Source organism: Camellia sinensis, chromosome 2 (assembly GCF_055761805.1).
Source record: "Camellia sinensis isolate YWXY chromosome 2, ASM5576180v1, whole genome shotgun sequence".
Classification (NCBI taxonomy): domain Eukaryota; kingdom Viridiplantae; phylum Streptophyta; class Magnoliopsida; order Ericales; family Theaceae; genus Camellia; species Camellia sinensis.
Genome location: NC_138962.1, coordinates 223,777,262 through 223,799,176, shown reverse-complemented (window position 1 = coordinate 223,799,176; position 21,915 = coordinate 223,777,262). Strand labels below are relative to the sequence as shown.

At 39.4% G+C, this 21,915-nt stretch overlaps 2 protein-coding genes, 1 long non-coding RNA gene and 1 other non-coding gene across 4 annotated transcripts; 2 read left to right on the top strand and 2 right to left on the bottom strand.

Moving 5' to 3' along the window:
- Positions 1 to 2,427: 2,427 nt before the first annotated feature.
- On the top strand, positions 2,428 to 2,790 carry LOC145819454 (uncharacterized). The gene has a single exon (XM_082913452.1). The coding sequence runs from the start codon at positions 2,428 to 2,430 to the stop codon at positions 2,788 to 2,790; it is 363 nt and encodes a 120-aa protein (XP_082769578.1).
- Positions 2,791 to 13,291: 10,501 nt separating this feature from the next.
- Positions 13,292 to 16,413, top strand: LOC114298244 (pentatricopeptide repeat-containing protein At4g01030, mitochondrial). The gene has a single exon (XM_028242774.2). It carries the CDS (start codon positions 13,429 to 13,431, stop codon positions 16,216 to 16,218), a length of 2,790 nt encoding a protein of 929 aa, XP_028098575.2. The 5' UTR covers positions 13,292 to 13,428; the 3' UTR covers positions 16,219 to 16,413.
- A 418-nt stretch (positions 16,414 to 16,831) lies between these two features.
- Positions 16,832 to 21,915, bottom strand: LOC114298254 (uncharacterized). The gene is made up of 3 exons (XR_003641817.2): positions 19,691 to 21,915; positions 18,846 to 18,957; positions 16,832 to 18,677 (listed from the first exon to the last, which is right to left on the bottom strand). It is a non-coding gene; the product is annotated as an uncharacterized LOC114298254 (long non-coding RNA).
- Positions 17,227 to 17,329, bottom strand: LOC114298257 (U6 spliceosomal RNA). The gene has a single exon (XR_003641820.2). It is a non-coding gene; the product is annotated as a U6 spliceosomal RNA (small nuclear RNA).

Below are 21,915 nucleotides of genomic sequence, written 5' to 3'. Positions count from 1 at the left end.
GGACATGAGCATATGAGCTTTCTGGACGCTTATAGTGGTTATCATCAGATGCCACTATTCAGCCCAGATCAGGAGATGACAGCGTTTATCACTCCAAGAGGCACTTATTGCTACAAAGTAATGCCGTTCGGCCTCAAGAACGCTGGGGCAACCTACTAGCGAATGATCACTCGAATGTTCAAGGACCAACTTGGAAAAACCATGGAAGCTTATATAGATGATATGGTAGTAAAAAGAAAGCTTGCTACCAACCATCTTGCAAACTTAAGAGAATTTTTTGGTATCCTGAAAAACCATCAGCTTCGCCTTAATGCCTCGAAATGCGCTTTTGGGGTAGGAACAGAGAAGTTCTTGGGTACATGGTTACTCACAGAGGAATCGAGGCAAATCCGGATCAAATCAAAGCAATACAAGATCTTGAAGTGCCAACAAAGGCTAAAGAGCTACAGAAGGTGGCTGGAATGGCAGCCGCCCTGAATCGGTTCATCAGCAAGTCTTCAGAGCGGATGAAGCCCTTCTTCCAGTTACTGAGGAAAAAGGTTGCGTTTGAATGGGGTCCTGAATACACTGAAGCATTGCAAGGCCTCAAAAGATACCTCAGTACACCATCTCTCATGTCCACTCCAGAGCCAGGTGAAGAGCTGCACTTATATCTAGCAGTCTCAGATCACGCTGTAAGCACAATATTGATTCGAGAAGTTAACAAGGAACAAAAGCCAGTATACTATGTTAGTAAGACTCTACTAGATGCCGAGACACGGTATCTACCCTTGGAAAAGTTAGCTTATGCACTGCTCATCACCTCAAGAAAGCTGTAACATTACTTCCAGGGTCACACCATCAATGTTCTCACTGAATTCCCCTTCAGATCTATCTTCAGCCGAGCTGATTTCTCCGGCCGAACAGCAAAATGGGCGGTAGAACTTGGTGAGTTTGACATTCGATATCAACCTAGGATAGCAATCAAGGCCAGCTTTTGGCAGATTTCGTCGCAGAATTCGCTCCCATCCAAAGTACTGAGCCTGAGAACTCCAGTTCCGCACAAGCGCTATGCACCACCGAACTGGGAAAGCAATGCGCTTCAGAAGCATGAAAACTCTTTATTGGAAACATCTGGCAACTCTATGTCGACAAATCATCCAATAACCGAGGCTCGGGAGCGGGGGTAATACTTGTATCACTAGAAGGATTTATTTGGGAGCAAGCTCTTAGGCTTGGTTGGAAGGCTTCTAACAATGAGGCATAATATGAAGCATTGCTGGCTGGATTGCGCAGTGCCAAACACTTCAGTGCAGAGCAACTCCTAGTTTTCAACGATTCTCAATTAGTGGTAAACTAGCTTACTGGGGTCTAGGAAGCACGAGATAAAAGAATGGCCATGTATGTAGGCAAGGCCAGGGATCTACTCAAAAAATTTCGATCCATACGAGTGGAACGAATCAGTCGGGACAGAAACAACCATGCTGACGCTCTGGCCTGCCTCGACTCATCGGTAGACGCCAAAGACGCTAGAAAAGTTTGGGTTGAGTTCATACCCGAATCAAGTATTTCATCCCCAATCCTCTGCTATAACCTAGAGCCAAGCTGGATGGACCCAATACTCATTTTTTAAAATCTGGCACTCTCACTGAAGATAAAAATGAGGCCAACAAAGTCCGACATAAGTCAGCTCGGTTCTGAGTCTCACCATCTGGAAAACTATACAGACGCTCCTACCTCGGTCCTTATCTTTTATGTGTGCATCCAAATCTGGTCGAAAATGTTCTTTACGAAATTCATGATGAGATTTGTGGATGCCATATTGGTGGAAGGTCACTGGCGCACCGAGCCCTCACTTATGGGTACTGGTGGCCACAAATACAACAAGATGCACAGCAGTACATTCAGAAGTGCGACAAATGTGAAATGTTTGCTCCACTAATTCATCAGCCAGCCAAAACTCTCACTCCACTCACCAGCCCATGGCCCTTTGCCCAATGGGGTCTGGATATTGTCAGACCGTTGGCATGAGGCACTAGGAACATGCAATTCTTCATCGCCGCAACCAACTATTTCAATAAATGGGTTGAAGTCGAAGCACTGGCAAGTATCAAATAAGCGGACACAAAGCAATTTGTCATGAGGAGTGTCGTGGTTCGTTTCGGCATCCCATGGGTACTGATTGCAGATAATGGGACACAGTTTGATGGAAAGATTTTCAGAAAGTTTTGTTCCGACCTCAGAATTGAATATCGGAACTCTTCTCCAGGCTACCCACAAAGTAATGGGCAGGCAGAAACGTCGAACAAAACCATCATCAACGGAGTAAAGAAGTGGCTCGGACATGCAAAAGGAAAATGGGTTGAAGAGTTACCCCACGTACTATGGGCTTACCGAACCACAACATGACGTTCAACGGGGGAAACACCTTACTTCCTAATTTATGGAATGGAGGCTATTATCCCACTCGAAGTTGGTCTCCTAACCCTCCGATCTAAACTATTTGAAAGCACAAGTAATGAGGAAGCTATTGCACAAGCACTAGATATGGCAGAAGGTCAAAGAGAAGTAGCACTGATTAGACTTGTAGCATATCAGCAACAGCTCATCAAAAGTTTCAACCAAAAAGTTTTCCCAAGGCAATTCACACCTGGAGAACTGGTTTTGAGGAAAGTTATGGATCACAAAAGGGTGCCTGGCAAAGGAAAACTTGGGCCTCACTGGGAAGGTCCGTACAAAGTCACAGGTGTTATTGGAAATGAAGCTTACTACCTAAAGGATCTCAAAGGCAGAGCCATACCTCGGCCCTAGAATGTAGCAAATCTCAAGAAATACTATCAATAGAGTTATCCCCTAACTTCTCTATCAGAATGTAAAGACATTTATCTTTTGACCAATGCAAATGCCTCCCTACTTCTCTCAAATTTATCAAATTTTTGTAATCCGCTTTGGTGTTTACCAAACGGAAATAGCTTTGATGTTTATCAAACGGAATTAGTTTTGATGTTTATCAAACGAACTTAGCTTTGGTCTTAACCCAAATGGACTTAGTTTCAGAACGACTGAACGGGATTTAATTTTATTTAGCACTCGAACATGCCAAGTGGAATTGCTTGGTGGAATTATGTTTGGTAACTAATTGGACTTTAGCCAAGTGGAACTGCTTGGTGGAAACCGCACTAACATATTTTAAGTAAGCATCTCCGAGTCCACATAATTTCTTAAGTATCGTCACATCAACACTTCAGTATTGCTGTATACAAATAGAGTTGGAACAAACTTGGCTAAACTATCTCATGAGTAAACTTCCAATACACTTGTGCTATAAAAGTTACAACAGACTCAAGCAGTTCTGCCTAAAGAGCACAATCTTCAGTACCGATCTTACTTTGCTCCACGTAGGGGCAAGTAACTATTTTTTTAGAACCAACCTGGATCTAAGTAAGACCCTCTTCTTTCATTACAAAACCAAGCACAGCCATGAAACATATTCATTAACTAGACCGAGCATCTATTCGGCTCGAAGGTCCCAACACTGCTTGGCTGGGGACAAACAGTATAGATAACATTCAGACATGAAAACAAGAAAACATCAGATCGCAAAATCAAAAGGAAAATTCCATCATCCAACAAAGGCATAGCTGGCCTCACAAATAGCAACCAAAAAGAATAAAATTGTCTTGGCAACCTTGAGGGGACAACTCGTCAGGAAGACAAAGTCACAGTACATAACATGAAAACAAAAGAAAGTGAGAAAAAGCAAAAACTTCAAATCATTCCAAAGAAGACTTTAGCTTTCATCAACAGAAGGAACCTCAGGAGTAGCGTCCACAATCTTGTCCAGGCCGTCTTGGGGAGGAAAAGTAGAGGCAACTCTAACTTCTTGGGAAGTAGAAGCTTCTTTAACCACATCTCACACAGCTTTAGCCTCCAAAGTTCCACCCCCTTCAACGTTCACTGCCTCATTGGAAACATCACTCTCCTGAGTCTTGATTGCAGATCAGTTTCCAGGGAAAACTTAGCTAGAAGAATTGCAGGGGTAGCAGCAGCCTTTGGACCCAAGGACCTCGAGGGAACAGGGACATCCTGAAATAAGGGAGACCCTTCAGGAACCTGAGCATCAGCCAGAGCACTTGACCAACCCTTCAGAAAGAGCTTGTCCCGCAACACCTGCACCTCTTCTTTGTAAGCAGCCCCAACCTCATCCCAACCTTGCTGCCAATACTTAGCTTCCAACGTAGAACGTTCAGCGGCCATCACCGCAATAACAGCCTCCAGCTTTGCCACTTTCCCTTCAAGTTGGGCCTGTACCTCAATGGCAGCTTCCTTTGACTTTTTAGCCGAGGTAACAACCTTGTTCAGACGAAACGCCTCCCTCTCGGCAGTTATGCGTCCTTTTTTCTCGGTCTCCAGGCTCACTGTCAGTTTCTCAACATTCATAGCGGCCTCCAGTACGGCCTTCTCCAGTTCTTCCGCTCTGGTGATTGACAGGTGCATTCTCTAAATACACTACGACAAATAGCAAAGTATTAAAGGAAAGAAACCAGTAGCATAACACCAAAAAAAAAACAACAACAACAACAACAACACACTTACAGCAGTCATCATCTGAAGGGTCCCCTTCAGAACCAAAATATCGCGGGGCCCGTTATGATCAACCATGTCCACCGGCATTAACAAGGTCTTGGTTAGGTCAAAAGTAAAATCTTTGGAAGCAATAACCGAATCTGAAGTAGAAATGGGCCTGCCTTGATGCAACATTGGCGGCTCCCACTTCTCAAATGGCTTATCCTCAATAGAATCCTTAGAAGCCTCTCTAACTACCGCCTTGTCGGTCTCCCTTCTCATCTTCTTCGCTCTTACAGCAACCGAAGGAAAGGGTTTGGCAGCAGTAACATGAGTTCCAGAAGCTCCTATCTCTAATTTCACATCCATGAGGCTCTTCATTTCGGCCTTCACTGAAGGAGCCTCCAAAGCATCAGAGGAGCCAAAAGCCTCCGCTTCCAAATCTACCAGTATCTTTCTTTTTGAAATGGACCCACCCCCTGCGAAACTGGGGGCATGAGAAGGTGTCCTCTCAGATGGCACACCTTGGCTTTGGCTGCGATTCGTAACCAGAGAGGTAAGGGATGTATCAGTCTTAGTGTCAGAATCCAGAAGTGACGCAGCAAGCCTTGCTTTCTTTGGGATGGTGGAACGATAGGTCGCTTGGTAATCTAATAGCTTGGGCGTGGACCTCTTTTTGTACCTCAAAACAGCTTTGATAGCCTCAGTATTCTCTCGGTTCGGCTTGCGCTGAAAACGAGAAGCCTTTGTAGATAAGAAATGAAATATTAGAGCAACATTCAAACCAAGGCAAAGAACGCAGAAACACTAGAAGGATGGACTAGAACCTGGGTAGCCATCTTTCTGGGGCATCCGTTCAGACTGGAACTCAGTCCCAGCAAGGAACTCCCAATTACCACCAACTTGCAGAAAATCATCATTATGTTTGTCTGAATTAGGTAAACCAGTCACAAGATGGTAATCAATCGAACGAACACGAAGGTAGTACGTGCTGTGATCCTTGTTGTGTGAAAGAGTGTAGTAACCCAAAATGTCCTAGATGTCAAGATTCAAACCCAATTGCTTGTTAAGAGCGGACACACAGCAGACGACTCGGAACAGATTAACAGATACCTGCATAGGGGTAAGTTGAACTTGGTGCAAGAACCGACGCAACAACGGGTCGAAGGGAAATCAAATCCCTCCCTTGACAATGGCCGCAACTGGGAAGGCAGCAGTACTCCTAGTGCCCATGCACTTAGCGTCAACCTTCGCCAGTGAAAGGGTCACATCATCAAGGATGCTGTAGTCTTGGCGAAACATGGCCATAGCCTCAAGGGTATCAACTAATGATCGAAACTTCCCAATTAAATAGACCTAATGGGACAAAAAAAAAAAAGCTCAAACTAGGCAGAAAGTAAAACCAAACACCGGAAACAATGGCACAAAGGCTAGCGAAGGCGACCAAGATAAAAAAAGACAAGAAAAGAAGAATCTCAGGGCAACTTACAGAGATTAGAACAGCAGTAACAAGCAGGCGGCACTGAAATGAGAATTGTAGCAGAATGTCTGGACAGAGCACCGACAAGACCAACTCAGAGGAACAGGAAGGGTTTTGGACTTTCGAAAAATTTTGAAAACAGATGAGGGGATTTGGACTGATGAATCTAGAGCATTTATTGAACCAACCAGCGTGAAGGTACATAAATCACGACCATCAGCATGGAATCGGCGCACTACCTCTGCGTATTAGTACCACGCCACCACATGTCACCATGAAAGGACACATGCAGGGGGTGTGTGTCAGGATTGAACCGTCACCAAGGCCGAATTGGGGCAGATTCGAAGCGACGCAACGCTTGGAGTACAGAACAATAGCTCCCCCTAAGGGGAACCTTAGCGCGAGCTAAGGGGCAAATGAAAGTGATATATATGAAATGGGTCGGATCCAAGCCTTGGGCCAGTCCAATCTTCTAAACCCAAATCCAAATGGATCAGATGAAAGTGTGGGCAAGCCAACTAAGCCCAACTCCATTACCAACAGTCCACCCAAGTCCTCAAGCACTTGGGCCCAACTCGCAGTGGAAAGGTCAGTCCAACCGCGATACTGGGCTGGGCTGAGTTGTAGGACTCAATCTATGGGCTGAACTGATGGGCCAAACCCATCATCAGAACCAAAGTGGGCCGAGTCCATACAAAAATATCCGAATGGGCCAGCCCATCTCTATAATAGTCTCACAAAGGGTCAAGCCAAGGCACAACGGTACCGAGCTGAGGGAACCTCTCAGAGAAACGTAGAAGCTGTGAGTATATACATGTGCAAGTTGCCACCTCAGCTGGTCCCCTACACTTAGAATCATGGAAGCAGTTAAACCAGAGGAATGTGGTTTATTATCAGCATGAATATAATGAGTATATGCACGCCTTGACAACTACCATATGGTCCCCTACCTTGGGCAATGCTAAAAGTAAAGATGGCAGCACCACAGCTCCATGAAACCATCTTGAGTAACAAGCAAGGAGATATATATATATATATATATATAAACTACATTGACTTCACAGGTGAGGTAATTGATCTAAGCTGAACCCTACTTACTGAAACTCAGCTATCTACACTGAGGGAGCAGTTTACTTCTTCTCCGATTACTCATTCCCACACTGGAGGGGTTATCCTGCCAACCCCGGCGCGGCAGCTCTTATCTTGCTCCTTGCTCCTTGCTGCAGGGCCTCGATCCCTGAATAGTCCAATTAAGTGTGGAGCTCCGATCCACAATCATTTAGTGCGGTATTTGGTACGCACAAACTCATATTTATATTGCATATCAAAACAAGCTTACAGATATAACAGCCACACACACATGTTTTGTTTTGAGTTGTAACTTTGAAATTATTTGTGGTTGATATCTCAAGATAAAAAATGATAAGGAGTTGTTCCATCATATCATTTACATGGTCAGGGGACACATTGCTAATCAATTTTCTTGGGAGATCTTCTAACAATTCTCACACATTTGGTTAAAAGGATTATGTTTGTTTGGTTGAGTTTTCAGAACTTGTTTTTTGAGTTTTTTTATTTTTTATTTTTTTAATAATAAACTAGAAACTTGTTTGTCAAAAATAAGTATCAACAAGATATTTTTGAATTTTTAAAAATTAGTTTTGCCCGAAAAAGAGAAAATCATATGAAAATAGTGGGAAGCAACTACTTCTTTCAACTTGAATGAATTGTTCTTCTGTTTTTGTTATGAAGACTACTTTGGACAGAAATCTTCGACTTTAGCACCACCACCTGAGCAAGTGTGCTTGCACTGAAGTATGAAGCCACTCTTTCAACTGTTTAACATTTTTTATTTTATGACAAGTTGTTGCGAAACAAAAGTGAAATTCAAACATGAAGTTGTTTCTTGCTTACTTAAAAGTTGTTGCAACTTTTCGAATAAGTTCTCTCAGATAAATATTAGTCAAAAATGATATTCCATGTTTTCTTATGCTGTGTTTGGTTGGGGGATTCGAGTAGAAATTTGAAAAGAAAAATGGAAATGTAGGTGAAATGTGAATTAAACATACCTATATTTTATCTAATTTCACATATATTTTCTCTTTTTCTTTCCAAATCTCTTCCTAAATCCTCCAACCAAATACACTATTAGGGAATTTGGATGAGAACATTTTCTTGTGCATGCCATTGGTAGATCTACCGTAATCATCTATTTGGCTTAGACTATTTGGTTGGAAGATCTACCGTAATCATTTATTTGCATGCCATTGGTACATGTTTCTCAGAAGTTTTGTATACAATCCTGATCGTAGCTCGGTCATTTTCCTTATCTTTTTTATTCACTCTTGTTATTTCCTCTCAAGTGATTCTGGGCTTTGCCTTATCGTAGTATCCGGACAATTTTATATGTTCCTCTGCTTTGAACATGGTGGTATGTAAATTATTGTGTGGTGTTTATCTGTAAATATATGTTGGAAATGTGTTCTGTATAAACTTGATTTTCATATTGGTGATGTATTTGTTTCTTTAGTTGTTAGTCTTGTATGTACTGTGCAACTCATCCAAGCATCTGTAGCAAATAATCGTGCAACTTTCATTACTGGTTTTTTTACTTTTTAATTTTTTTTAATAAGTGAAAAAGTTACGTGTGTCTCAAAATAATTTTTTTAACTTGTATGAAAAAACGTGAATGGTTTATATGATTTGTTTGTTTAGTTACTTTTTTTTTATTATTTTTTTTATTTTATAGAATTATATATATATATATATATATATTTTTTTTTTTTCTTCTCTTTTTTATAGCCAAAGAGTCTTATTGCCAAATGACTCAAGTTTCACTCCACCATTATCCAACTAATTTCTGCGTGCTTTACTTTAAATAAATTGATCATTCACTTTCACCAATTTAGATGAGTACTTTAAATTAATTGAATCTTCTCTTTCACCAATTTAGATGAGTATTTAATTTCAAATTTTTTTGAAAATGGATAAATTGTGATTGTTTTGGTAATTTAATTTTTAGTATTTTTGAGTTTCTATAGTTTTAAATGTTTGTGTTGTGAGTTGATTTACTAAAGTAATAAATTCTAATTGGAAAAACAGTTTGATTTTAGCATAAATAAATAACTTTTCCATCCAAACATTAAATCAAATGTAACATGACATTTAATTTTGTTATTTTTTTACAATGTATTTGATTCATCATTGAATGAAAAATTTTGTAAGATGTAACTATTTTTTAACTTTTGACAAACCTTTTAGAAATTGATTCATGCTTGTAATAATAAAAAATAAAATGTTTAAGATCCTCATAAGTTTTTCACAATTCAACTTATAATGATATTGTGTGTGTCAATTTCCGACTACCCTGCCAAACTAGTACTTAGCTGGAGAATATCGGCAGAATAGATTAAACCCAAACGACCTGTCAAAAAAAAGAAGAGATTTCGGTGATGGTTCGTCCACCCGGGGCACGTCTACGTGTTGTCATTAAAAAATTATGTCCTCATAGATATAATCTGATAAGTGTCAATTTTTTATTAGTTAAACACTCAAAGACACGAGATCCACTACCCTTTTCACATCATTGTTGATGTATTTGTGAGTGCAAAGACTTGTTTTAGCAACTACGGAGAAAAAGTCAATTTCTTGATTTTTTTTTTATAATTTTTTTTAAAAAAATTAAAAATTAAAAAAATGATATGACAACCAGTAAATTATTTTTTTTCTCATTATCAAAATAAATCAAAATATGAATTTCTAACATTGTTATAATAAAAAATTAAAATTAAAAACAGGAGAAAAAATTCCTTTTTTAACGATGCATGGCTGAATGACATTGAAAATGTTAAATAATGATGTATTATTGATTGATTGTATGTGTTATATTTACAAATGGTGAGGGGCTCCTTATATAGGAGAGTGGGTGGAGAGTAGGTGTAGTGTAGTGGAGTAGGTGAAGTGGAGGTGGTAGGTGGAGTGGGTGGTAGTGGAGGTGGTAGGTGGAGTGGGTGGTAGTGGTGATTTACAATTTACATTTACAATTTACATTAACAGCCCCCCTCAAACTTAAGGAGGATAGGTACTAGCCAACTTGAGTTTGGAGAGAGTAACAAAACAGAAAAAATAAGCTGACAAATAAAATTAAAAATGGGATAGGAGACACTGTATGGTTGTGTCAGACCGTTGTAGAAGACACGGTATGGTCGTGTCGGACCGTTGTAGCAGACAGTTTACGGGGTCATGTTGGACCGGTGTAGAAGACAGTTTACGGGGTCATGTCGGACCGTTGTAGAAGCTGACCGGAATCAATGTCAGGACAGTTTACGGGGTCATGTCGGACCGTTGTACAAGCTGACCGGAATCAATGTCGGGACAGTTTACTGGGTCATGTCGGACCGTTGTAGCAGGTTGTGGTGGTGCACCAAGGGGGCGACTTAGGAAGTGCGCCACGAGCGACTTATACATGATACTGTGTATAACCCCCTGTCAAACGCAAATAGGTGTGAAGAGAGAAACCTATTTGAGGTTGAAACAAAGGAATTGATAAAGCTGACCGGTATAGAAGACACTGTATGAGTGTGTATATAGGCTGCCCAAAAGATATACATGGAGATAGATATCGAGCCCTCAAAAGTCGTGCCCAATCTTTCAAAAGGCGTGCCATCAAAAGGCGTGCCCAATCCATAAAAAGGTGTGCCATCAAAAGGCGTGCCATCAAAAGGCGCGCCCAGTTTGTCGTCGAGCGCTGAGCGGCGCATGATGCGCGTGTCTGCCTTGGCTATTTAACCAAGACGAAGGCTGAGGCTGAGGCTGAGGCTGAGGCTGAGACAAAAAAACTGAGAGAAACATTTGAAAAACTCTTCGTGTTCTGAGAGAGAAACTCTGTAATATTCTGTAACACTCTGTTGCCCAGAAAATGGCCTCGTCTTCCCGTGGTCTGCTCACTCTCTTTCCCGACCTCAACGAGTCAACAAGAGAGATAACTGATGCAGTGGCCCGTGAACCGCAACCAAGCGCCTCTGGTTTTGCGCCGTTGAGCTTTCCGATGCGGTCTGTGGAGCAAAAAATGGCAGTGCAAACTGATATTGAGGCCAATCGGTATACTTTGAAGTCATGTGTGGAGACCATGACGGCGGTCACAAACTTGTCACACCGGCTGCAGAGTAGGACAAATGAGGTGCAGCAGTTAAACGCCCAACTGGCTCTGCTCCAGCGCATGTATAAGGATGCGCGAGCAGAGATAAGTGTGCTAAAGGCGGAAAACAAGGAGCTGAAGCGGAAGACCACCGTTATGTTCCGATTTGGAGGTCCGCCATATGCTGCAGTGGAGGAGCAGGGTGGAGTGATCGTGCCCAGTGGAGTGGAAAACACGGAGGCAACACCGTCAAGGGCCGCCCAGGACGGAGGCAAAAAGAAGAGACCGGCGGCAGAGTAGAGAAGAAAAATCCCACGGTGGGTGTGGTTGTTTTGGTGTGGTTGTGGTTGTTTGTTTTGGTTTGGTTTGTTTTTTTTTTTTTTTTTTTTTTTTGGGTGTAGAATGGTGATCAGGGCGAAGTCCCGATAGAAATAAAATGAGTGTATTGTGCAAATGATGAATTGTGTTTTTGTGTGTTTGTAGTTTTTTTTTTTTTTTTTTTTTTTTTTGAAAAGTAAGGGAATCGAATAATAAAAAAAATATGAAGATGGTGATGAAATGATAAGTATGGTGATGATGAATATATAATATTGAATAAAAAATAGAGCACCAATGAAGTTTTATAATAAATAATAAAATTTGGGCGTGGATGGGTGTGATTAAAAAAGAAAAGTGAGTGAGAGTCGAGGGTTGTGTTGTGTGGGTGGAGAATAAAGAAAAGAAAAGAAAAGAAAAGAAAAGAAAGGGTTCATGTGGTGGAAGAAAAAGGAGCTGTCCTTCATGTGGTCGGACACTAAGTGCACTTGGTCCTGAAGATCTTCTCTCCCGATTTGGAGTCGCCAGGAGGAGCTTGAGCGAAAGAGAGATACACATACATATAGATATAGATATATACAGAAGAGTGGGAGATGTTGCTGGGAAAACGTCCGAGGGGTCCGATGAGGAGGACGACGAGTATGAATGGGATGACCATGGATCTGGGGAACGTGGAAGCGTCTGATGATATTGAGAAATAGACGTTTTTCATGGCGGGTACGAGGAATTGGGTTGTGTTGTTTGGGTCGGCGAAGACTTCATTTCCTACGGCGATGGATTCGATTTGGGTTGAGGGGTGGTAAATAGACGTTTTTCATGGCAGGTACGAGGAATTGGGTTGTGTTGTTTGGGTCGGCGAAGACTTCATTTCCTACGGCGATGGATTCGATTTGGGTTGAGGGGTGGTAAGGGATGATGTTGGTTTGGACCCACTTGTCGGTGAATGATTGGCTGGAGGAGGCAGAGGAGAGGAGCTCGTTGGGGAGAGCGACGGTAACGGAAATGCCTGAACCGGAGAGGGCTGTGAGGACCGCCGGGTCGGAGTCGTAGAGCTTGACCTGGTTCAGGCCTTGCGACTTGAGGAGTTGAACTACTGGGGATGGTGGTGGAAGATTGTCTGCGATGCGGCCGTAGTTTACTCCGATGGAACCCATATCGAAAAATGAAGAAGTAATGGGGAAAAAATAACAGAGAGAGAAAATGAGAGGAAGTGAGAGAGAGGGAGAGAGTTTAAGCTTTGCCATTCTCTGAAACTCACAGAAAGAGATGGGTTTGATCGCCGGTTCGATCAGGTCCGGTTTGAACGAACCAGATGATGATGGGTACGAAGTTTGGAGAGCAGAGAAGGCTATGGGAGATGAGATTTTAATCGATTTGTCGAGGTTGAATTTCATGGCCGCCATTCATGTACTGACCTCGCGTAGCGATGGAGAGAGAGTTGAAGATGCAGCGGAGTGAAGGTATGTGTAGAAAACTTTAGCGAAATTGGTTGAGGTCCGGCGGACGGCTAAGGTGAGGTTGCCGCCCGCCGGTGAAGCGAAAATATTGGGTTCTAAACCTGCTCTGATACCATGTTAAATAATGATGTATTATTGATTGATTGTATGTGTTATATTTACAAATGGTGAGGGGCTCCTTATATATGAGAGTGGGTGGAGAGTAGGTGTAGTGTAGTGGAGTAGGTGAAGTGGAGGTGGTAGGTGGAGTGGGTGGTAGTGGAGGTGGTAGGTGGAGTGGGTGGTAGTGGTGATTTATAATTTACATTTACAATTTACATTAACAGAAAAGAGAGAGAGAGAGAGAGTGTGTGGATAAACCTTATCCACTGAAAATCTGAGTACTTGCTAGCAATACTTTTCAGTACAGCAACACAATCAACTTCAATGGCCACTTTTCACTTCTTCACAACCCAACAACTACCTTCACTTCTACTCATAACTGCCAAACATTCATGGAGGCAATCACTCCATTGCACCACCTCAATCCACCACTCCAAAATTCCCTCACCACCGCCAACAACAAAACCAACAAGCGAGCCAGAACCCATTCCACCATATCCACCACTCCTCTTCCATCGTCTTCTTCTTCAAGTTTCCATTGTTTAAATGGCTATCTCGAGCTCAATTCCTTGAATTCTGTCAAAAAAATGCATGCCCAGATGACAAAAATGGTCAAAGACAAGAATTCAGACACCATTTTTCAATCTTTGATCACATCTTACTTGAATTTTGGTGATTTTCGTTCGGCTGCGACGGTTTTCTTTGTGGGTTTTTCACAAAATTATCTTCATTGGAATGTTTTTGTAGAGGAATTCAAGAGTTTTGGGGGGTATCCGTTTGAAATTCTTGAGGTTTTTGTTGAGTTGCATAACAAAAGAGTGAGTTTTGACTGTAGAATTCTCACTGTCGTTTTGAAAATTTGTGCAAATTTAATGGATATATGGTTGGGTATGGAAGTTCATGGATGTTTGATTAAGAAAGGTTTTGAAATGGATGTCTATTCAAAGTGTGCATTGATGAATTTCTATGGGAGGTGTTGGGGCATAGATTATGCAGATCAGATGTTTGATGAAATGCCTGATCAAGAAGTTCTACTGTGGAATGAGGCAGTTTTAGTGAATTTGAGGAGTGAGAGATGGGTAGAGGCTCTACAATTATTCCGAGACATGCAATTTTCATTTGTGAAAGTTAATAGCTTTACGGTTGCTAAAGTTTTGCAAGCCTGTGGCAAATTGGATGCTATTGTTGAAGGAAAGCAGATTCATGGGCATGTCATTCGATTTGCATTGGAATCAAATGTATTCATGTGTAACTCACTGATTAGCATGTACTCGAGAAACAATAATCTTGAACTTGCTAGGGCAGTTTTTGATTCAATGGAAAACCGTAACTTATCTTCATGGAACATGATCATATCTTGTTATACTACACTTGGTAATCTAAATGATGCATGGAAGCTATTTCATGACATGGAGAGTTGGGCTATGAAACCGGACATTGTAACCTGGAATTCCCTTTTGTCAGGCCATTTCCTTCGTGGGTTATACCTAGAAGTCTTGATTCTTTTGCAGAGAATGCAAGTGGCTGGTTTCAAACCTAACTCCAGCTCCATCACCAGTGTTCTTCAAGCAATTAGTGAATTGAGTTTCTTGAATCTTGGGAAGGAAATACATAGCTATGTGATAAGAAATGGGCTTGATTATGATGTATATGTTGGAACTTCACTGCTAGACATGTATGTGAAGAATAATAATCTAACCTATGCGCAAGCTGTATTCAATGGTATGAAGAATAGAAACCTTTTCGCTTGGAATTCGTTAATTTCAGGATATTCCTTCAAGGGCCAATTTGAAGATGCCGTAAAATTGTTGAACCAGATGGAAAATGAAGGAATTAAACCAGATTTAGTGACATATAATGGTTTGGTTTCTGGGTATTCGATGTGGGGTCGCAATAAGGACGCTCTGACCATGATTCATCGGATTAAAGTTTCAGGATTGATTCCTAATGTTGTCACATGGACCGCTATAATATCGGGTTGTGCACAGAAAGGAAACTATAAGGATGCACTAGAGTTTTCAATCCAAATGCAACAAGAAGGTATCAAACCTAACTCGGCCACCATATCTAGCTTGCTTCGAGCCTGTGCAGGTCTGTCTTCGCTATGGAATGGGAAAGAAATACACTGCATGGGAATTAGAAATAGCTTCACGGAAGATGTATTTGTAACTACAGCTCTTATCGACATGTACAGTAAGTGTGGCAGTCTAAATACTGCCCAGAAGGTTTTTCGAACCATTCAACGCAAAACTTTGGCTTCTTGGAATTGCATGATCATGGGTTTTGCCATTTACAGCCAAGGAAAAGAGGCGATTTCAATTTTTGATGAAATGCGTGCAGCAGGTATTCAGCCTGATGCGATTACCTTCACTGCTCTCCTCTCTGGTTGCAAGCATTCAGGTCTAATCAATGAAGGATGGAAGTATTTCGACATCATGAAGGCAGATTACAATATAATCCCCACAATTGAGCATTACTCGTGCATGGTTGATCTTCTTGGAAGGGCAGGGTATCTTGATGAAGCTTGGGATTTCATTGAAAAGATGCCAATGGTGCCAGATGCTACGGTTTGGGGTGCTCTTCTTGGTTCATGTCGGATCCGTGAAAATTTAGAGCTTGCAGAGATAGCAGCAAAGAGACTTTTCAAATTAGAACCACACAATCCTGCTAATTATGTTCTGATGATGAACTTGTACGCGACTTTGAACAGATGGGAAGATGTGGACTGTGTAAGAGAGTTGATGATGGATGTTACAGCAGGGGCAAAAATTGGGCATGTATGGAGCTGGATACAAATCAATCAGATGGTTCACGTGTTCTCTACCAGAGGAAAAGCTCACCCGGATGAAGGAGAGATATACTTCGAGTTATATCAACTGATTTCCCAAATGAAAAGATTGGGATACGTGCCTGACATCAAATGTGTGTACCAGAACATTGATCGCATGGAAAAGGAGAAGGTGTTGCTTAGCCATACTGAGAAATTGGCCATTACGTATGGACTAATCAAGACGAGAAAGCGAGCGCCTATTCGGGTGATTAAGAACACGAGAGTTTGTTCTGACTGTCATACTGTAGCGAAATATATTTCTTTGATAAGATGCCGTGAAATTTTCTTCAGAGATGGTGCCCGGTTTCACCATTTCAGAGAAGGGAAGTGTTCCTGCAATGACTTCTGGTAATAGGAAGGTGTTTTGGGCAGTTTTTTTTCAAAGCATTGTGTATAGTGTTGTTTTGCTGCATAGGAAGGATTGATAACCCCACAAAAGAGGTGATTGTTGTAAAGCTTACAGTATTTTTAGTTACTTATTTGACTTTTTGACTATTTTAACCTAACTAAAAAAGTTTTGTTTAGAATAATAGTTATTATTTTTTTATTTTTTGTAGTTGATTTGATGATTGTGAGAGAAAAAATTAAATGATTATAAGTTGAATGTGACATTTTATCTTATTAATAATTTTACTTATTTTGTTTTTATTGACTATTTTAATCAAATGGCATCTAACCAAACCAAACAGGCTATAGTGTAGGACTTAATTTTGACAATCCCATTTGACAAACACTTGATGGATGTAATAATTCTTTCAATTGTAAATGGACTTTGTTATCTTGCAAATCCAATTCAATTTGACTTAAAAGATTAGATCTAAGTGAAAGAAGAGTGGCCACCGCTCAAGCAGTTTGGTGCTCCAGCGGTGATGCACAACTTGATGATAGATCTCAGAGTTTGTCGACACAAGCGGTCTGAGCCATCCAAGTTGATTATAATTGAGCGACGACTATCAAATCTATATCCTATATAATAGCCTGGTTGGTATTATTTTTATTTTTTATGTGCCATCCAAGGTGATTATAATTGAGCGATGACTATCAAATCTATATCCTATATAATAGTCTGGTTGGTCTTATTTTTATTTTTTATAATGCATATATCTGAGTTGAGTGAAATAATAAATTACTTAATAAGTTTTAAAATGTGTTTAGATATCTCAAACGAGTTTTAATCGAGTTGAGTTTGGGTAACTTGATTTTTTATAATATATATAATCTAATCAAACATAGTATAAAATTGTTCGAACTTAACTTGAAATTTAACTTAAAATACATTCAAACATGATTTATTTACAAAAACGGGTTCATCATCAACAAGTTGAACACAAGCCAGAGAGACATAAAAAAAACAAAATTAAAAAAACTGAACCATTTCTCGATATGTGCTTGTCATCTTGACGCAAGAACATACTAATCTTCTCTATCATTTCAAATAATTTTATCGTGTCACTGAAAAGCCATTCTTAACAACTAACATAGCACTATATGACAATGAAAGTTAACATCTATACAGCACAAGTACGGGTGTTATTACTGGTATGATACGGATACATTAATATGGTAAAATTAAAAAAAAAATAGAGTATATATACAGCTTTGTACGTTTGTAAAAAAATATTTAATCTTAATTTAGAGTAATGCAAAAAATTGATTAAATGATTTAATTTGTCAAGATCCAACCTACAATTAACATTAAATGCTAAAAGTAAAAATATAAATTAAAAATATCAATATATTAAATAACTTATAAACCATAACTTAATTTTAAAATCATATTAAGCATAAAACTAAAAATAAAAAAGAAATCTAGTGAAATGAATTTTATCTCTATAATAGAAGAAAATATTATTTCAATTAAGATATAGTACGGCTTGGATATAGGGGTCCAACTTGGGCGGGCTCAACCCGAACAACCAGAGCCCAACCCGAATTTTGTTAGGACTTGGACAAAATATTTTCAAATTCGGTACGGGCTTGGGCAAAAATTCAGAAGCCCGAATTAAATTTGAGCGGGTTTGGACAAAGACGTCAAACAACCCGAGCAACCCGAAGCTCGAATTATACATATATAGATATATAAAAATATTAAATATACATATAAACTATTAGCCATTACATGATATTAAAGAAATTTATATTATTAAATCATATTGAATATATATTATATATATAAATAACATAGAATCTTACTTTTTTTTCTTTCTATTTTCACTCATAAATTGTAAGGACTACTATAGTGGCATCTCTCTTACATTATAAAAATTATTTGTTTTAATGGTATTAATGATTTTCTATAAAAAATAATAATAATAATAATTGTAAATAGAGTCAAATTTTAATAATTTCATAGTGTAGTTGCAAAAAAAAAAAATTGAAATTCATTTGCAATTCGGGTTTAACTCGGGTCAGGCTTGGGCAGACAACCTCGGGTTACAATTCGGGCTTGGGCAGGTCTCAGCACAACTTGGGCTGGGCTTGGATAACCTCCGAACCCCGCCCGAGTTGCACCCCTACTTAGATATATACTTAGATACGTATGATTATGTCAAAAATTAAGAAGAACAAATTTAAATACATATTTCGTGTACCCGATATATATACAGAAGTACCACAAAAGGTACCATACAGCGATAAATACACCGCACGAGTATAACTTGTTTTTTGATATACCCATACTTCATGGGTTAGCATGTATCTGGAAACAGGTTTGATCTCCAACCTCGTTTTTCTTGCACATTGGTCAGTGATCAACAAGTTCAAACCAACAGAAACGATAATAGAAGTCCCAAATCCATCGAGGAAGGAAATCTGAAAAAAATTTGTTTGAAAATTAAGTTTCTTGATCAATAAAACCAGATAGATAGTTATATATGGAACTTGCAAAACACAATTATTTTCATTTTCCCAATAGAACTTGACAATAATAGAATTATTATTATTATTACAGTAGAAACATAATGACTGATTCGATCCAACCTGATTGATTTTGGGTAAATGCATGTCTTTTGGCAGATGGATGAAATATTTCAAAATTCGCTAATACGATTCGGATGGCGGATCAACCATCTTGCACTTGCATGAACCCAATCTGCTCGTAGATGAAGTTCAAAACAAAAAAAAAAAATTAAAAAAAAAAATTGATAATAAAATATATATTTTTGTGAAAATGAAAAACACTACCTTAAAAATATGTATAAATGGTGCCATGGCCTATTATACACAAATAATATATATTTTTTCAAATCACTAGTTATTGGAAATTGTAAAAGTAATGAATTATAATTCAAAAAAAATGTCCAAATTTTGTAAAGCTCAAACCGCCAAATCGATCATATCCATCCGCCAATCCACCCAACCCATTCAATCCACATCCACCAAAACCGGTGGACAGATGTGAATTGATTTTTTCAAATCTACCTAATTTCAAATGGATGGCGAATGAAATGCCACCTAACCTAACCCGATCCACGATCAGCCCTAATTTTAAAATAGATATGCTCTGGTTTATTAATTGGAATGAAAATTATATGAGTATTTGTCGATTCCTTATACGTATCAGTTATTGAACTCATTTTTTACAGCTGATAATTTTAAAAAGTTAATGACTGCAATATTCAATTTTCGATATTGTTTGATACTCACAATAACATTATGCCACAACAAATATTGAAATGTCTCTCAATATTGCTATTTAAAACAAGAATTTCTTGACCCCAAATCTAGATTGATAATTCTCATTGAACTTGCAAAACACATTTATTTTTCAGTTTTCCCAACAGAACTTGATGATAATAGAAATTTTTGCTGTAGAAGGGACATACCATTACATATCCAGAAATCCAGGAAGGTTGCAATTGAGTTACCATACATGGATTGGGCACTCTGGAAAAGAACGTGACAACTTTCGTTCATTCTCCCCAAAGATTTCCACCCCCTTTCGGCTTTTGGAGAGCCAAGTGGTGGAAGTCTTTGAGGGAGAGTGAGCAAAGGCTGCCTCGGGAAGATGAAGCACTAGCACTTTTTAACTAATGAAACAGTAGAGTTGTCGTGCATGGACCGAGACTCTGGAAAAGATCACGACAACTTCTGTTCACTCTCCCTAAAGAGCTCCATCCCCTTTCGGCTTTTGGAGAGCCAAATGTTGGAAGTCTTTGAGGGAGAGTGAGCAGAGGCTGACATGGGAAGATTGAAGGCATATACCATTACATACCCACAAACGGAGAAAAACTCCAATGGAGTTGCCATGCATGGATTGGAGACTCTAGAAAATATCGCAACAACTTCTGTTTACCATCCCTAAAGGGTTCCACCCTTTTCGACTTTTGGAGAGCCAAGTGGTGGAAGCCCTTGAGGGAGAGTGAGCAAAGGTTGCCTCGGGAAGATTAGGCGCTGTGGCACTGGCATTTTTTAGGCAAGACAAGGTTTGTTTCCAGCTCCCCAAGTGCTTCTAGTCTGCCATAGTTCATGATCAAGTGTTTGATGATGAGCAAACCTTATTATGTATCAACTATCAAGTATCAACCACACTGCATATAGCAAGAGTAGAAGCCCTTGAGGGAGAGGGAACAACCAATGCCTTGGAAGCTTATATATATCCATTGAACTCAGAAGACATTTCTTGCTGGCTTGATCATTCAAGATGGGGCTAAGAGCCTTATTTATAGGACACAAAATGTGTGTGTGTGTGAGAGAGAGGTTTGAGTGGCAACACAATATCCTTTTGATTGCCAAAAGGGTCCCCCTAATCTGATCCAAACATACGAAAAAAGATTGGCTCTGAAAGACGTTTTGCAAGTCAACTCTAGTGAATAAGGAATAAAGCAGCTTAAGGCATCTAAACCATATCCATAACCATCACATTTTTCAGTCCTTGTGAAAGAACAATTCCTGCCAGTTTGTTCCTAATCTAAACAATCAGTGAGAGATTTTTCTCAACTTGGATCGATCACGTGATCTATATCCCAGTAGTCTAATCACAATATTCATAATATCATACCCTAATAATAATAAAAAAATTATCAAAGAAAGTAAACGAGTTGTGTTGTTTCATACATGTTGCAAGACAGTTGCGCCGCGTCTCACCCCTAACCTTATGTGAAAGAAAATGTTTTTTTTTTTTGTTTTTTTTTTTCTTCTTGTGACTAGGGGAAGGCAGCATGAGTTGTCACATAATGAGGTTTATTTAAATCAAACTGAACAATATGCACAAATATTGGTTTTGTTTCTTTCTCTTTTTTTCAAATCATAACGCGTTATGACATTGAGAACTATGTTGAACAATGAACAGACGTGAGAGTTTAGCAAAGAAACAACGGTATTGAAGATCGTCTTTGGTTGGATGCTTGACTTCTTCACTTGAGACAATTATGAAAACAGAGTTTTAAGGATAAGACTTGTAAGTGTATATATTATATATATAAAAATGAAGAAAGATTTGGAAGCAGGTAACAGACATGTAATGGTTTAGAGATAGGATAATACCCAATTAGCCTACCTAAACTTCACATTGCATTATAATTCGCACATTGATGTGAGTGTCGATGGCTCAAGTCCTCTCGTTGCCTAACCTTGGTAAAAAACAAATTAAAAATTAAAAAATGCAGATAAGACAATGAAGTTGGATTTTGGACATGAGCTCCAAGTAAGCCAGCAATATGCAACAGGAGATACAAAGTGGTTGGAATTATGAGGAAAACTATGAGCAGGAATCACTAATTGTGCTATAAAATCTGAAAAAGTCTTTCATTCTTCAGGCTATTCTTCTAGATTGAGTTTGGCAAATGCTTTTTTAGTAGCTTCAAAACTTAATTCCCAAACAGGCACAACTTTTTTGGCTCCAAAAAAAAAAAGAAAAAAAAAAATTAAATTAAAAAATAAATAAATAAATAAAAATTGAAACAGAGCTTAGTTATATATTTCTAGCCTCATATCATCTAGGTGGTCTCAACCCAATATGCAAAACTCAGTACAAATCAAAGCTATGGCTAAACTAACTCAGATGTGAAAGTTAGACAGTCAGACATTCATCATCTGAGTTCAACAACCA

Excerpts from the sequence above, each read along its gene's own strand:
- LOC145819454 (XM_082913452.1), top strand. The coding sequence starts at position 2,428 with ATGGAGGCTATTATCCCACTCGAAGTTGGTCTCCTAACCCTCCGATCT.
- LOC114298244 (XM_028242774.2), top strand. The coding sequence starts at position 13,429 with ATGGAGGCAATCACTCCATTGCACCACCTCAATCCACCACTCCAAAAT.